The sequence below is a fragment of the Balaenoptera ricei genome, chromosome 2 (assembly GCF_028023285.1).
Source record: "Balaenoptera ricei isolate mBalRic1 chromosome 2, mBalRic1.hap2, whole genome shotgun sequence".
Taxonomy (NCBI): Eukaryota; Metazoa; Chordata; class Mammalia; order Artiodactyla; family Balaenopteridae; genus Balaenoptera; species Balaenoptera ricei.
Genome location: NC_082640.1, coordinates 94,655,372 through 94,671,233, shown reverse-complemented (window position 1 = coordinate 94,671,233; position 15,862 = coordinate 94,655,372). Strand labels below are relative to the sequence as shown.

General features: G+C 34.6%; 1 protein-coding gene across 1 annotated transcript in view; it reads right to left on the bottom strand.

Moving 5' to 3' along the window:
• TRPM7 (transient receptor potential cation channel subfamily M member 7) overlaps positions 1-15,862 on the bottom strand; it is a 111,906-nt gene that overhangs the window by 62,645 nt on the left and 33,399 nt on the right. Inside the window, exons 6-11 of the mRNA XM_059913310.1 lie at positions 13,649-13,773; positions 12,664-12,835; positions 11,239-11,413; positions 10,026-10,149; positions 7,483-7,555; positions 5,579-5,679 (exon numbers count right to left, since the gene is read on the bottom strand). Of these exons, the coding sequence (XP_059769293.1) occupies positions 5,579-5,679; positions 7,483-7,555; positions 10,026-10,149; positions 11,239-11,413; positions 12,664-12,835; positions 13,649-13,773 (770 nt within the window). The remainder of the gene's footprint in view (positions 1-5,578; positions 5,680-7,482; positions 7,556-10,025; positions 10,150-11,238; positions 11,414-12,663; positions 12,836-13,648; positions 13,774-15,862) is intronic.

Sequence of the window (15,862 nt, the reverse complement as noted above, 5' to 3'; positions counted from 1 at the left end):
CCATTTCTTTACCCAATCTACCCTTGATTTCTATTACTTTGCAAAGGATAGGGTCTCCAAAATCTTTTTAGTATACAGACTAAATACATGCCTTATGCATGATGGATGATGATCAGAGGGCAGATATGTTTTCTGTCACTTTTTTTTTTCACCACTCAGTTCTATTTCATAACAAGGAAAATATTTTGGCATTGCACTTAAAAACAAGGCACAACTAACTTATAAGAATGTAATACTTATTCAATTTCTCATATATTAACAGCCTGTAATTTATCATGGCATTCCTATTTTAGTTAAGATTATCTCCTACTTTCTCGTATCACATACAAATCTGATTTGTTATTAACTTATTCTAACATTAACAACATTTACTCTATTGCTCAGTTGGTCCTCTCTCCTTTCTTTTCTTATCCTGTACTTGTAAGGGGAGTTCTTCTGTTCCCCATGGATTTTAAGTTACCAACAATAACATTCCTGTATTAGTCTGGTTAATTAAAAAAATCATCACCAAAACCTATGTCAAGGATCTTACTACCTATGTTTTCTTTTAAAAGTTTTATGGTTTCAGGTCTTATGTTCAAGTCTTCAATCCATTTTAAATTAATTTTTGTGTGTGGTATAAGACAGTGGTCAAGTTTCAGTCTTCTGCATGTGGCTGTCCAGTTTTCCCAACATCAATAATCGAAAACACTGTCCTTCTCCCACTGTATATTCTTGACTACTCTGTTGTAAATTGATATGTGCATGAGTTTATTTCTGGGCTCTCTATTCTATTCCACTGACCTATTTATCTATTTTTATGCGAATACCATACTGTTTAAATTACCATAGCTTTGTGACACAGTTTGAAATCAGGAAGCATAATGCCTCCAGCTTTGTTCTTCTTTCTCAAGATTGTTTTGGCTATTCAGGATCTTTTGTGGTTCCATACAAATTTTAGAATTGCTTGTTCTATTTCTGTGAAAAATGCCATTGGAATTTTGATAGAGATTGCACGGAATCTGTAGATTGCTTTGGGTAGTATAGACATTTTAGCAATACTGATTCTCCCAATTAATGAGCACAAAATATCTTTCCATTTCTCTGTATCTTCTTCAATTTCTTTCATCAACATATTATAGTTTTCAGTTCACAGATTTTTCACCTCCTTGGTTGAATTTATTCCTAGGTAATTTATTCTTTTTGATGCAATTGCAAGTGGGACTGTTTTCTTAATTTCTCTTTCAGATATTTTGTTATTAGTGTATAGAAACACAAATTTATGCATATTTATTTTGTATCCTACAACTTTGCTGAACTCATTTATTAGTTCTAACAGTTTTTCGGTGAAGTCTTTAGGGTTTTCTACACATAGTATCATGTCATCAGCAAAGAGTGACAGTTTTATTTCTTCCTTTCCAATTTAGATGCCTTTTATTATTTTTTCCTGCCTAACTGCTGTGGCTAGGGCTTCCAATACTATGCTGAATAAAAAGTAGCAAGAGTGGGCATCCTTGTCTTGTTCCTGATCTTAGAGGAAAAGCTTTCAACTCTTCACCATTGAGTATGATGTTAGCTGTATGCCTTTATTATGTCATATATGCCTTTATTATGTTGAGGTGCATTCCCTCTATACCTGCTTTGTTGAGAGTCTTTATCATAAATGGATATAGAATCATGTGAAATGCTTTTTCTGTATCCACTGAGTTGATTATAGGATTTTTATCATTGTTTTTCTTAATGTGATATATCACGTTGACTGATTTGCAGATCCCCGGAATAAATCCCACTTGATTATGGTATATGGTCCTTTAAAAGTATTGTTGAACTCAGTTTCCTAAATATTCTGTTGAAGATTTTCAAAAGCTGTTGTCTGAGGGTCTGGATTCCAGTCAGTCTGAATCTGGATGCTGAAATACTCCCCTTAGGGACACTGATAGGTAACTGCACATTCTCAACTACTGGGAGCTAGTAAAAATACAATACATTGCTTGAACAAGCAGAAAGGTTTGAGAGAGAACAAAAAGCTGAGTCAAGGTTGATTGACAAGGCTCATCCCCTACACAAGGCTACTTCTCCAAGACTGGAAGAGGTGGTTATTTCATCTACTGTATAGAAACCAAAACACAGTCAAGTAAAATGGAGAAACTGAGAAATATGTTCCAAATGAAAGAACAAAATAAAACCTCAGGGAAAAACCTCAATGAAATGGAGATAAGTAATTTACCTGATAAAGAGTTCAAAGTAATTATTATAATGATGCTCACCGAATTGTGCAAAAGAATGAACACAGTGAGAACTTCAACAAAGAGATGGAAAAATCTAAGAAAGTACCAAATAGAAGTCACAGAGCTGAAGAATAAAAAACTGAACTGAAAAATACACTAACAGGGTTCAAGAGCAGACTAGATGAAGCAGAAGAAAGGATCTGTCAACTTGGAGACAAGGCAGTGTAATTGACCAAGAGTAGCAAAAAGAACTTTTAAAAAAGTGAAGTTAGCTTAAGGGACTTATGGGACAACATCAAATGGACTGATACATTTTAGGGTTCCCAGAAGAAGAGAGAGACAAAGGGGCAGAAATTGTATTTGAAGAAATAATGGCTGAAACTTCCCTAACCTGGGGAAGAAAACAGACATCCAGACACAGGAAGCTCAGAGAGTTTCAAATAAGGTGAACCTATAGAGACCCACACCAAGACACATAATTGAAATGCCAAAAGTTAAAGACAAGGAAAGAATATTAAAAGCAGCAAGAGAAAAACAACTTGTTACATAGAAGGGAACCTCCATAAGACTATCAGCATATTTTTCAGCAGAAACTTTGCAGGCCAGAAGGGAGTGGCATGATATATTCAAAGTACAGAAAGAAAAAACTTCCAACCAAGACTACTCTACCTGGCAAAAATTCTTATTCTGAATTGAAAGAGAGAAAGACTTTTCCAAACTAGCAAAAGCTAAAGGGGTTGATTACCACTAAACCAGCCTTTCAAGAAATGTTAAAGGAGCTTCTTTTAAGCTGAAAAGAAAGGGTGGTAATTAGTAACAAGAAAACATATGAAAGAAATCTCACTGAAAAGGTAAATATATAGTAAAAATAGTAGATTAATCACTTATGAAGTTAGAATAAAGGTTGAAAGACAAAAGTAGTAAAAATAGCCATGATTACGATAATTAGTTAAGGGATACTCGAGGTAAAAAGATGTAAACTGTGACATGAAAAACAGAAAACAGGAAAGGGGAATATAAAAATGTTGAGATTTAGAATGGGATCAAACAAGTGGTTATCAACATAAAATAGACATTATAGATATAAGTTATTATATGTAACCCTCATGGTAAACACAAAGCAAAATCCTACAGTAAATACACAAAAGACAAAGAGAAAAAAAATAAGCATATCACTAAAGTCATCAAATCACAAAAGAAGAGAGCAAGAGAGAGAAAAAAAAGGAACAGAATGGAACTACAAAAGCAGCCAGCAAACAATTAACAAAATATCAGTAAGTACATACTTATAATAATTATTTTAAATATAAATGGACTAAACTCAACAATTCAAAGACACAGAGTAGCTGAACGGATAAAAACACAAGACCTACCTATATGCTGCCTACAAGAGACTCACTTTAGATGTAAAGACACACATATAGACTGAAAGTGAAGAAATGGAAAAGGATATTCCATGCAAATGGAAACCAAAAGAAAGCTTACTTATATCAGACAAAATAGACTTTAAAAAAAAGACTGTAATAAGAAACAAAGATGGATGGCACATAATGATAAAGGGGTCAATTCAACAAGAAGATAAAATATATGTAAATATTTATGTACCCATCATAGGAGCATATAAATACATAAAACAAATATTAACAGTCTTAAAGGGAGAAACAGACAGCAATACAAAATAATAGGGGACTTTAATACCCACTTACATCAGTGGATAGATCATCCAGACAGAAAATCAGTAAGAAAACATCAGCCTTATATAACACATTAGACCAATGGACTTAACAGATATACAGAACGTTCCACCCAAAAGCAAGAGAATACACATTCTTCAAGTGCACATGGAAAATTTTGCAGGATAGACCATGTTAGACCACAAAACAAGTCTTAATAAATTTAAGAAGACAAATCATATCAAGCATCTTTTCTGACCACAATGGTATGAAAATAGAAATTACACAAAGAAAACTGGAAAATTCATAAATACGTGAAGATCAAACAACATACTACTCAACAACCAATGGGTCAAAGAAGAAATCAAAAGAGAAATTAAGAAGTATCTTGAGAGGGCTTCCCTGGTGGCACAGTGGTTAAGAATCCGCCTGCCAATGCAGGGGACACGTGTTCGAGCCCTGGTCCGGGAAGATCCCACATGCCACAGAGCAACTAAGCCCGTGCGCCATAACTACTGAGCCTGTACTCTAGAGCTCACGTGCCACAACTACTGAGCCCACATGCCACAACTACTGAAGCCCATGTGCCTAGAGCCCGTGCTCTGCAACAAGAGAAGCCACTGCAATGAGAAGCCCACACAGTGCAACGAAGAGTAGACCCCGCTCGCCGCAACCAGAGAAAGCCCGCACACAGCAACAAAGACCCAACGCAGCCAAAAAAATAAATAAAAAGTACCTTGCGAAAAACAAAAATGGCAATATAACATACCAAAATTTGTGGGATGCAGCAAAAGCAGTTCCAACAGGGAAGTTCACAGCGATAAATGCCTACCTCAAAAAACAAGAAAAGTCTCAAATAACCTAACTTAACACCTCAAGAAACCAGAAAAAGAAGAACAAACCATACTCAAAGTTAGTAGAAGGCAGAAAGTAACAAAAATTAGAACAGATATAAATGAAACAGAGATTGAAAAGACAACTAGAATGAAACTAGAGCTAGTTCTCTGAAAAGATAAAATTGACAAACCCTTAGCTAGACTCAGGAAGAAAAAAAAGAGGACTCAAATAAATAAAATAAAAAATGAAACAGATGTTACAACTGATACCACAGAAATACAAAGGATCATTAAGAGGTTAATATGAACAATTACATGCCAACAAACTGGACAGCCTAAAAGAAACAGATAAATTCCTAGAAACATACAACCTATCAAGACCAAATCATGATGAAATAGAAATTCTGAACAGTCTGATTACTAGTAAGGACCAGACAGCTTCACTGGTGAATTTAACCAAACATTCAAAGAACTAATACCAATCCTTCTCAAACTCTTCCAAACTCATTTTATGAGTCCAGCATTACTCTGATACCAAAACCAGACAAGGACCCCAGAAGAAAAGAAAATTACAGGCCAACATTCCTGACAAACACAGATGCAAAGAGCACTATTTCTAAAACTTTTTTCAGTTACAGGATTTTTAAAGATCTCTACCCTATAAAAAACACAGTTTTTATCAAGAGGCAAATAGAACTTATTAAATCCTAAATGGATCTGAATGTTGCAGAAATGTTTAGCTACAGTAAGTCTGCACTTTTGACTGACAGGCAAATGTCAAGTTAGGTCACAGTTTCAGCAAATACTTTGTTATTAACTTAGCTTAATTTAATTACACTGTTTATATAGATTATTTACATACCAGCCACTGCTGTCCATAAACAAATACATGATTTTTGGCAATGTCAACTCTATCCCATGCCAATGTAAGGATGAGCTGGTCAAATGCAGATGCATTAGTGCCTAATCGAATAAAGAAAACAGTCGACAAGTTCAATTAATTTATCTCCGTTAAAATATGAACACTTATGAATTCTCCCCCTTCCCCTTTAATTAACTTACACAGCTGGTGTTAGTCACTATTCAGAGGTAGCCTGCCTCAGAAACATAAGGTTACCCCAGGGTTGAGGATTTTTATTTTCCAACTATAGAAAAGACACAGCCTCATCCATCGCAAACAATTCAGAATGCACAAGAATGAATAGAAAAGAAAGATGATCTGTTTCTATCACAGCAATAGTATTGACTGTTAATATTATGAAAAATATCCTTACAGGTGTTTTCTGTGCATATATAAGTTCATATATATACTTTTACTTGTTTATGCAAAAGTAGGTCAAACTATACAAAATACTCAGCCTGCTTTATGTATCATATTTAGTTTTCAATAACAGTACATATAGATGTACCTTATATATATATAAATACCTTTTAAAGGTGAACTAAAATTTATTCAACAAATATTCTAACTAGTGGACATTTCATGTTATTTTGAATTTTCTGGTGAGTGTATCTTTGTGCACATATTTAACAGGATGAATCTGTAGAAGCCAAATTGCTGTGTAGAAGGGTATATAATTTAAAGCTTTTGATACACTGCCAAAATATATTCCAGAAAGGTTATACCATCCATCAGGAGTATACAAATACCCAGTAGGAGGACAGAAAGCTTCTTTTTTTTTTTTAGTTTATGTTTTTTTAAAAATTATAACATCTTTCCATCATTTCCACATTTCCCCCAAGCATCTGTACTCTGCTAAAATCTTTTACTTAAATTTTGACTCATTTTTCCATGAGGTATTCATCTTTTTGTTACTAATTTACAACGCCTTTTTGTGATCCTTCCACATTCCTGTTCTTAGTTTTCTCAACTATAAAATGAGGAAAATAATAGGAAATCTTCCTTTTAGGGCTGTCACAAGGGTAAACAACATAAACCACTAAAGCACAGTAGCTAGTACACAGAAAGGTATACAGCAAATATTAGGTGCTCTCTTTTTATTTTTTATTTTTATGCAATCGCATTTATTGATCTTTCCCTTTATGGTTTCTGGGCTTCCTATTACTTATGATCTCTTATTCTCAGATGATGTAAATATGTTATACTTTATTATATAGTATTTTTCAAATGTTTGATCTATTGGCAATTCATTGTGGTCTAATATTTGGGAAATTCTTGTGAATGATAAGACAGTGCTCTCTTGCTCTGCTTCTGCCACCTCACTGCATACTTGGACTTTCAGGTACTCAGATGGAACAACATTTTAGTTTCTAATTTTTGAAAAGATTTTTCACTACAGTATTGTTTGTCTTATCAGTTAGATGTCTTTGGAAAGATAATGAGAGGAAAACAATTCAACTGCGTGTGCATTAACCCCTTAGTCCTAGAAGATACCATTAGTGTTCTTTCCAAATTTTCCTTCCTAATGAAAATAGCACATTTAAGAATGCTATCCTTAATTTCTATTAACTAATACTCTATTACTTTTAAACACTTATTTTTTAGCCAATTAAAAATGTGACATGTTTGACACATTCTTAACAGGATAATTAAACAGGTCTAATGGCATAAATCCTGGTATGAACTTTTAAAAAAGTTATAAGATTAAAAACAAAAGAAAATTTGTCAAAGAAAGTGAACATTGTGTCCTTTTCAAAGAAAAACTATTGAAAAATTCAGTTATCAAACGTTTAGTCAAATTAAAAAATCCTAACATATAAAAACACTATAAATGAAAGATCTAACAAATAAATTTTAAGTCTTACCTTTAAGCAGCGCAGTAAGTATTGCTACATCTATATCTTGATGTTCATCTGATCCAATGTGGAAAACGGTAATCTATTTAAAGATCAATTCATAATATTATGTCTTTATATTTTATAAGCTAAGACGTAAGGCATGTAAATCACAAAGTAACTGCAAACTACTTGGCAGATACAGTTTTTTTGGGTCAGAAATAATTTCATTACAATCAAAACACAGAAAAGTAAAGAATTTGTATCATTTACCAAATAAAGTTCAAGTAGGGACTTCCCAGGTGGCACAGTGGTTAAGAATCCACCTGCCAATGCAGGGGACACGGGTTTGATTCCTGGTGCAGGAACATCCCACATGCCGTGGAGCAACTAAGCCCGGGCGCCACAACTATTGAGCCTGTGCTCTAGAGCCCGTGAGCCACAATTACTGAGCCCACGTGCCACAACTACTGAAGCCCGAGTGCCTAGAGCCTGTGTTCCGCAATGAGAAGCCCACACACTGTAACGAAGAGTAGCCCCCACTCGCCGCAACTAGAGAAAGCCCACACGCAGCAACGAAGACCCAACGCAGCCAAAAATAAATAAGTTATAAATTTTTAAAAAATTATAAAATAAAATTCAAGTATATGCAAAATGTTTGGTTTCATATTATATTCATTTTTTAATATATTTTATGTCCATTACTAGAATAAGCAATTTATGAGCTAAGGCTATAGATTACTAATTTGAGTAAATCCTGCTGTTTCTTCTGCAGAGTGGACATTTACTCAGTTCAAGTAAATATACGTGTTCTTGAATGAGAAATGTTTTGTTGAATCCTTTTACTGGAAATTTATTTAAAATTTGAAACATAATACCATTAGAGAGAGGTTTTCATTTAATAACTTTTTCATAAAATAAAAGTCTATTGTTATAACCCCAATACAAATTTTTCAACTAACTTCATTTCATAGTATACAAAAATGAAATGCATGAAAGAAAACAGCAAATCAAACCATGTTATCATCCACCTACTTAGAGAACTGCTAAAATTTTTTGTCTCTGTAAACTGAAGCCCATGTCTAGATGACTGAAATTAAGCAACACTGGTCTCTATTTTTTTTTTATTGGAGTATAATTGCTTTACAATATTGTGTTAGTTTATAATGTACAGCAAAGTGAATCAGCTATATGTATGCATATATCCCCTCTCTTTTGGGATTTCCTTCTCATTTAGGTCACCACAAAGCACTGAGTAGAGTTCCCTGTGCTATACTACACAGCAAGTTCTCATTAGTTATCTATATTACACAAAGTATCAATAGTGAAGCAGCACTGATCTTTAATTTGAGCACTCACTCAGAGGAAAATAGAGTTTTTTCCTCCAAATACATTTTAGAGAAGCCAATAATAACTCTTTAGAGTTCTTCCTTGATCCTGGACATAATCTACTGAGGCTTAGTTATGAAACTTTTCCAAAAATAGAAGTGTAATACCTGTCTCAACACCATATAAAAACTATATTCTAGGGGCTTCCCTGGTGGTGCAGTGGTTGAGAATCCGCCTGCCAATGCAGGGGACAGGGGTTCAACCCCTGGTCTGGGAGGATCCCACATGCCGCGGAGCAACTAAGCCCGTGCGCCACAACTACTGAGCCTGTGCTCTAGAGCCCGTGAGCCACAACTACTGAGCCCGCATGCCGCAACTACTGAAGCCTGCGCACCTAGAGCCCCTGTTCCACAACAAGAGAAGCCACCACAATGAGAAGCCCGCGCACCACAACGAAGAGTAGCCCCCGCTCACCGCAACTAGAGGGAGCCTGCGCACAGCAACAAAGACCCAACACAGCCAAAATAAATAAATAAATTAATTAATTAAATTAAAAAAAAAAACTATAATCCTTCTATGCTATCTCTTAGCTTGAACAAAATTATAAATGACATCTTTACATGGTTAGAAAAGATTTTAAAATTTTAAATCGGAAGTTTTAAAAAAAGTATTTCTCCAACTGGGAATTCTCTGGAGGTCCAGTGGTTAGGACTCCATGCTTTCACTGCAGAGGGCCTGGGTTCAATCCCTCGTCAGGGAACTAAGATACCATAAGCCATGGGGAGCAGCCAAAAATTAATTAATTAATTAAAAAGCATTTATCCAATTTAGAATGTACTTTGAATGAAATAAAAAGGTTTATTCTGGACCTCCCTGGCGGCGCAGTGGCTAAGAATCCACCTGCCAATGCAGGGGGACACGGATTCGAGCCCTGGTCCGGGAAGATCCCACATGCTGCAGAGCAACTAAGCCCGTGAGCCACAACTACTGAGCCTGTGCTCTAGGGCTCGTGTCACAACTACTGAGCCCACGTGCCACAGCTACTGAAGCCTGTGTGCCTAGAGCCTATGCTCCGCAACAAGAGAAGCCACCGCAATGAGAAGCCCACTCACCACAACAAAGAGCAGCCCCCACTCGCTGAAGCTAGAGAAAGCCCGCACACAGCAACGGAGACCCAATGCAGCCAAAATAAATAAATAAATTTATTTTTTTAAAAAAAGGCTTATTCTGTGAAATCTACTTACGAGCTCCTTTCTTTTCATACACTCCATCAGTGTTTGAAATAAATGAACTGCTTCACTCTGGCCAAAGTTAAATGTTTTTTTGATGGTTGAAATAATATCAGGCTCTGCTGCATCATGAAGATTCCTGAAGTAAGAGGAAACATAACTCAATCCACTGATTTCAAATTCCATTATTTGCAGAATCTAATATCAAGTCCTAGTGGATCCAGGCAAGACATTTAAAGATACTGTATTAATATTAAATACTTGACCCTGAGTGAAATTTTCTCCTTCATTAGACTCCCACTATAAGTCATAAGGGTGGAAAATGGAATGGAGTGATTTTTCTCTTTGAATTATTTCTAATTTTTTTTACAAGGCATGTGTTAATGTTATCAGTTATACAATATCTTATCATGTAAGATATTGTATAAAGATAATTTTAAGATATTACGGTGTAAAAAGCAGTATTTTAACAAAATGTGTTAAATATCAGCACATTTGCATTTTTATCTTTTTCTCAATATGGAATATATTTACATGGCTCAAAAATATGATATAATATAAAATATAAACCTGTGAAAATTCATAGTGAAAGTGTCTTTCCCACTGTCTTCCATCGGCCATTCCATCTCAACTGCTTTCAAGAAACACTATTACTTTGTATAACTTTTGAGGATCTCTTTCAATACATACAATTATCTCCTTTTCTTTTTTCCTACATAAAAGGTGCCATAATATACATGTTACTGTACATTTTCCTTTTTTTTACATATATATTTTGGTAATCTTTCCAAATCTAGTATACAGATTAAAACCTTATTTAACTACAAACTACTCCATTGTGCAGATGTACCATAAGTTATTTATCTAGTCTCCTTGATATAAATGTTCTATTTTGTTCTAATCTTTTACTGTTACAAACCACACTGTATTGAGTAACTTTATATATGTTATTTCACATGTGTGCAAGAACATTTGTAGGAACAATTATCAGAAATGGAACCATTGGGTCAAAAGATACATGCCTCTGTATGTTTAACAGATCTTTGAAAATTGTCTACTACAAAGACTTATATTTTAATTCATTCCAATAATGTATCAGACAGGCTATTTCCTCAAGACTTAAGAAGGTATTTTCACGTTGATAAAACACTGAAATGAATCTAATATTCTAAAAACCACAGCCTCTTTACATAAAATTATTAAAAATATGTTGTAATCATACACTTACCCTCCTTCTTCTGTTTGTTTATGAATATATGCTAGTAGATCTGCAGCCCTGCCTGTTCCTTCACATATGACGACTGGAACAGGAGGACTTTCCTGAAGGTATTCTAAAACTGTGAGGATAACGTTTGGCCCACCCTCAAATATAAGTGCCACCACAGGAACACCTTGACCAATTCCTTAAAAAAGGTAAGAGATTAATTATGATATTAGGCAAAATTCAGTAATTTAATCTTAGTTTTCACTCAAAAATAAAATGCCAAAATATAATTTCTTATAAGACTGTGTTGACTTAATTTTATGTCCTCAACATGATATATAGTCTGATATAAATAAATTAAATACTGAATAAATTACTTTTACACTGACTTTGTCTGTTCTAAATAACAAAATTAGAAAATCCAATATATAATGAGGCACACACTATGATTTATATATTCACTGAAAAGCAATCATTATTTTGTATATTTCACTACTTTAACTCGACAAGAAATTAAAACACCAATTTGGTTTTCAGTTTTTTAATACTTTATGAGTTGAACTTCTCATATGTATTTGTTTTTAATCACTTTTAAAATGTCTATTTTTGATTCCAAATGCACTGAGACATTAATATAGAAATTAACAACAGAATCAGGACTACATAGACAGAACAGATCAATAAAATCCAAGACCTCTATTAAGAGTAACAAGAAATTCAGTGAATACCAATTTTTGTTTTACAATAACTTGCAATGCAGTGAAAGAATCCAAAATATAGGCATTCCCTAGTGGGGTATGAAGGATTCTAAGACATTCCTAATTTTTAGGAGATGCTATGACTCCATCATAATCTGAAAATACTGTTCTATGAGTTTGTATTTCTATTTCACTTTGTCATAGAGCTCACCTTCTTGGTGCCCTAAAATTATAAAATTTCTTTTTTTTTGAAATAAAAATCCAGATGTTGAGCCAGAAAGTTTGACCATGGTCAGAAAGGAAGACCAGTGTCAAAAATACCAACTTTTAAGACATATCTACCAAAGAGTGATACATACTCGTGTTATCAACTTTAAGCAAGGTGATTCTTACTTCACAATAAAGTATGTTTTTCCTCTTCAATCTTGAATTTCAAAGTTGTGTATTGGTATATATCATACATTAAGAATATTTCTGAATTCCTTGAGCTGCAGTGGGATTACAATAGCAACAAAGCTTCCAATGAACCTCTGTGGCTTTGGCTTTGTTATCTGAGTACCCTATTTAATCTCAGACTTCCTTTCCTATATCTTATTTTGTGTAAGGTCAGTCATTCATGGTTGTTTTGTATGTTATCCTGCTACATAAGGAAATGAGAACTTAAAGAACAGTCTACCTTTTTTAGAATGCTGCTCGCAATTAATACAGCCCAGGATAATTTCAACAACAACAAATTTATAAATTCCCTTACTAGCATGAATTCTTTGCTGATTAATAGTTTTTTCAAGTTCTCTTCTCAGTCTGACTTCTGCCCCATACTTTCCAACAGTGCCATCATCCACCAATATGAAATGGGAATGTAGATTATTCAGAACATTCAATTTGCTCAGAGGGTTCAATAAGGTTTGGTAAGGAGCAACCACCTAAACAATAGCAAACATGAGAGTTAGTGGGCAGGATTAAATTTAATATAAAGTAAAAACAAATTCTGAAATAATCTGTAAAGGCAAGTAGGAGGTAAGATTCTATTTATGCATAGCAACAAATAGAAAATGTAAAAGAATATATCAAAAAGCATGAGCTTTTAAGCAGCTGAAGATTATTCAATAATGGGTTGAACCACAGTATTATATTTCAGCTCTCATTGCAGAATATACCATATTTCATCATCCCATGCAAAGGAAACAGCAGCAAACAAGCAAATAAACAAACAATGTGAAGAAACTATTAAGTTATTAGTGAATAAAGTGAAATATATAAAGGACACTGAATAAAAGCAATCAAATGTCATATTGTTATTTTTCCAGTCATAAGTAGAATCTTTAAAATTGATGTTAGAAATGTAATTGCACTTGAGAGTGATCATTATAATTCAGTAATTCCTTTTTAATAATCTCTTGAAAGAGATCTATAACCAATTCACATGTCTTTAACCTACTTGAAAAAAACACCGGTATTTGATTACTACTCTTACAGACAATACAATTAATTCTTAATAGAATGTCATCATTAAAAATTTTATTACAAAGACTGGCATGACATGGAAACGGTGTGAAATAGTTATACAAAAAAAGGCAGAAACAAGATGTATTAACACTACTTTTTGTATCTATGAATGCATTTTCGAAAGGGTCATGGTATGATCATGAATATTTTAGGTTGACTTCGCATTATTCTTGCTCTAATTTTGTTTATACATAAGTTTAAATATAAGAAATTTTAAAAAGCACTCTTACATCTCTCCCAACAAGATCATTTCTGTTTTCAATCACTCCCCATGGAGCTATTCCGATAGTGCAAATCTTTCGAGATGATCTGGAAGCATGTTCTTTAAGGGCATCACCAACATGTTTTGCCACACCTGTTCATACAAAATTTAATTCACTTTATTTGAAAGTCTTTACTGTGTTCAGAACAATCCTTTGCTCAATAACATTACAATTGGTGGTATTTTTCTTTACATACACTAGATAAAAGGCAACAAGGTCCAAAAGACAAACTTACAAAAGAAAACACAAGGACAAAAAAGAAAAAAAAAACCCACAATGTCAAATCACTACAACTGCCTGAAACACACATAAAACTAACTTTTACCATGTTGTTAGGCCTAGTCTCCTCTCTTAGATTCCTCATGTTAACTGTAGCTTTTGTTACTGCTCTATACATCATCTAAAAAAAAAGAAGAGTATGGCTCAGGACTATAGGCAAAACACACACACTCACAAAAAACTACAAAAGTTTTCCAACTGAGTCAAAATTGGGAGGAAAGTAGAAAAGATAATTCAAGAGAGCACATAACTTCTATCACTTGTTATGGACTGAACTGTATCCTCTCCAACATTCGTATGTTGAAATCCTAATCCCAGTACCTTAGAATGTGACTGTATTTGGAAATAGGTTCTTTAGGTTATCATGTGAAAATGAGGCTGTTAGGGTGGGCCCTAATCCAATCTGACTGGTGTCCTTATAAGAAGGGGAAATTTGGACACAAAAAGAGACACCAGGGATGCACATGCACAGGGGGAAGGCCACGGGAGGACACAGTGAGAAGACAGCCATCTGTAAGTCAAGGAGAGATGCCCCAGGAGGAACCAAACCTGCTAACAACTTGATCTTGGGTTTCCAGAACTGTGAGAAAATAAATTTCTTTTGTTTAAGCCACCCAGTCTGTGGTATTTTATTACAGCAGCCCTAGCAAACCAATGCATCATTCGATTTGATTTTTATATGCATTAGATCTCATTCCTAACATAGATTATGGAAACAGCACCTTCACTGTTCTTCCAAATGATGCCTTGCCTGTTTACAGTCTATTTTTAAAGCATCACTCAAGTGATCTTTGCTCTTGTCAACTCTCTGCTTAAAACCTCCCCTTCTCATTCGATTAAAAGTCATAGTGCTTATAATGGCCTACAAGGCCTTATATGATGATCTGTCTATTGCCCCTGCTATTCACCACACCACCCCACGCCAGGCCTACCACCACCACCACTCACCCATAACTTTCTGATTTCATCACTTGGCACTCCTTGCTCATTCCACTCAAGCTATACTGGACCTTTCTTACTGTTCTTCCAACACTTGCCACTTCTCCTTTAAATGCTCTGCCCCACATTACTCTTATCTTGCTCACTTCATTTCCTTCCATCTCTACTCAAATGTCACCTTATCAATGAAGTCCCCTCGACCATCCCTCACTATCCCTCCTCTGTATTTCATGTGTCTCCAAAGCACGTATCATCTAATTTATTATACATTATTTAGTTATCTGTTTGTTTACATCTTCCCCACTAGAATATAAGTTCCATGAAGGTAAATATTTTATTTTGTGGAATGATATATTTTCAGCAGCCAGAAGAGTGCCTGACACACAATGAGGTTCAAAAAACAGTTGCTGATAATGAATTAGATTTTTCCAAGCTAATTTAAATAATAACTATGTTTTACTTTGGATATTAAAATTAATTTGCCTTCCATATATCCAACCTGTATATCTGATAGGGAAGACTTAGAATGAAAGATTATAGTACATTAAAAATTAATTTGAAAAGCTATTTCTTACCAGTGTCTAGGCAATGAATTGCCATTCTTCTCTCAATTTACCAGTAGTCACAGAGTGACAAGAACAACACTTTGCTTTACAGTAGGGAGTCAGCAAACTTTCTTACAAAGGACCAAATTGTAAATATTTTAGGCTTTGCAGGGCATACAGTCTTTGTCAGAACCACTCACCTCTGCTTTTGTAGCACAAAAGTATGATACAAAACAATACAAAAACAAATGAGTGTGGCTGTGTTCCAATAAACCTTTATTTACAAAAATAAGGAGTAGGCTGGATTTGGTGCATGGAGCCACAGTTTGCAAACCCCTGCTCTAAAGCATATTATTCTTGGGGATTCCCTGGTGGTCCAGTGGTTAGGACTTGGCACTTTCACGGAGGGGCGGGGGTC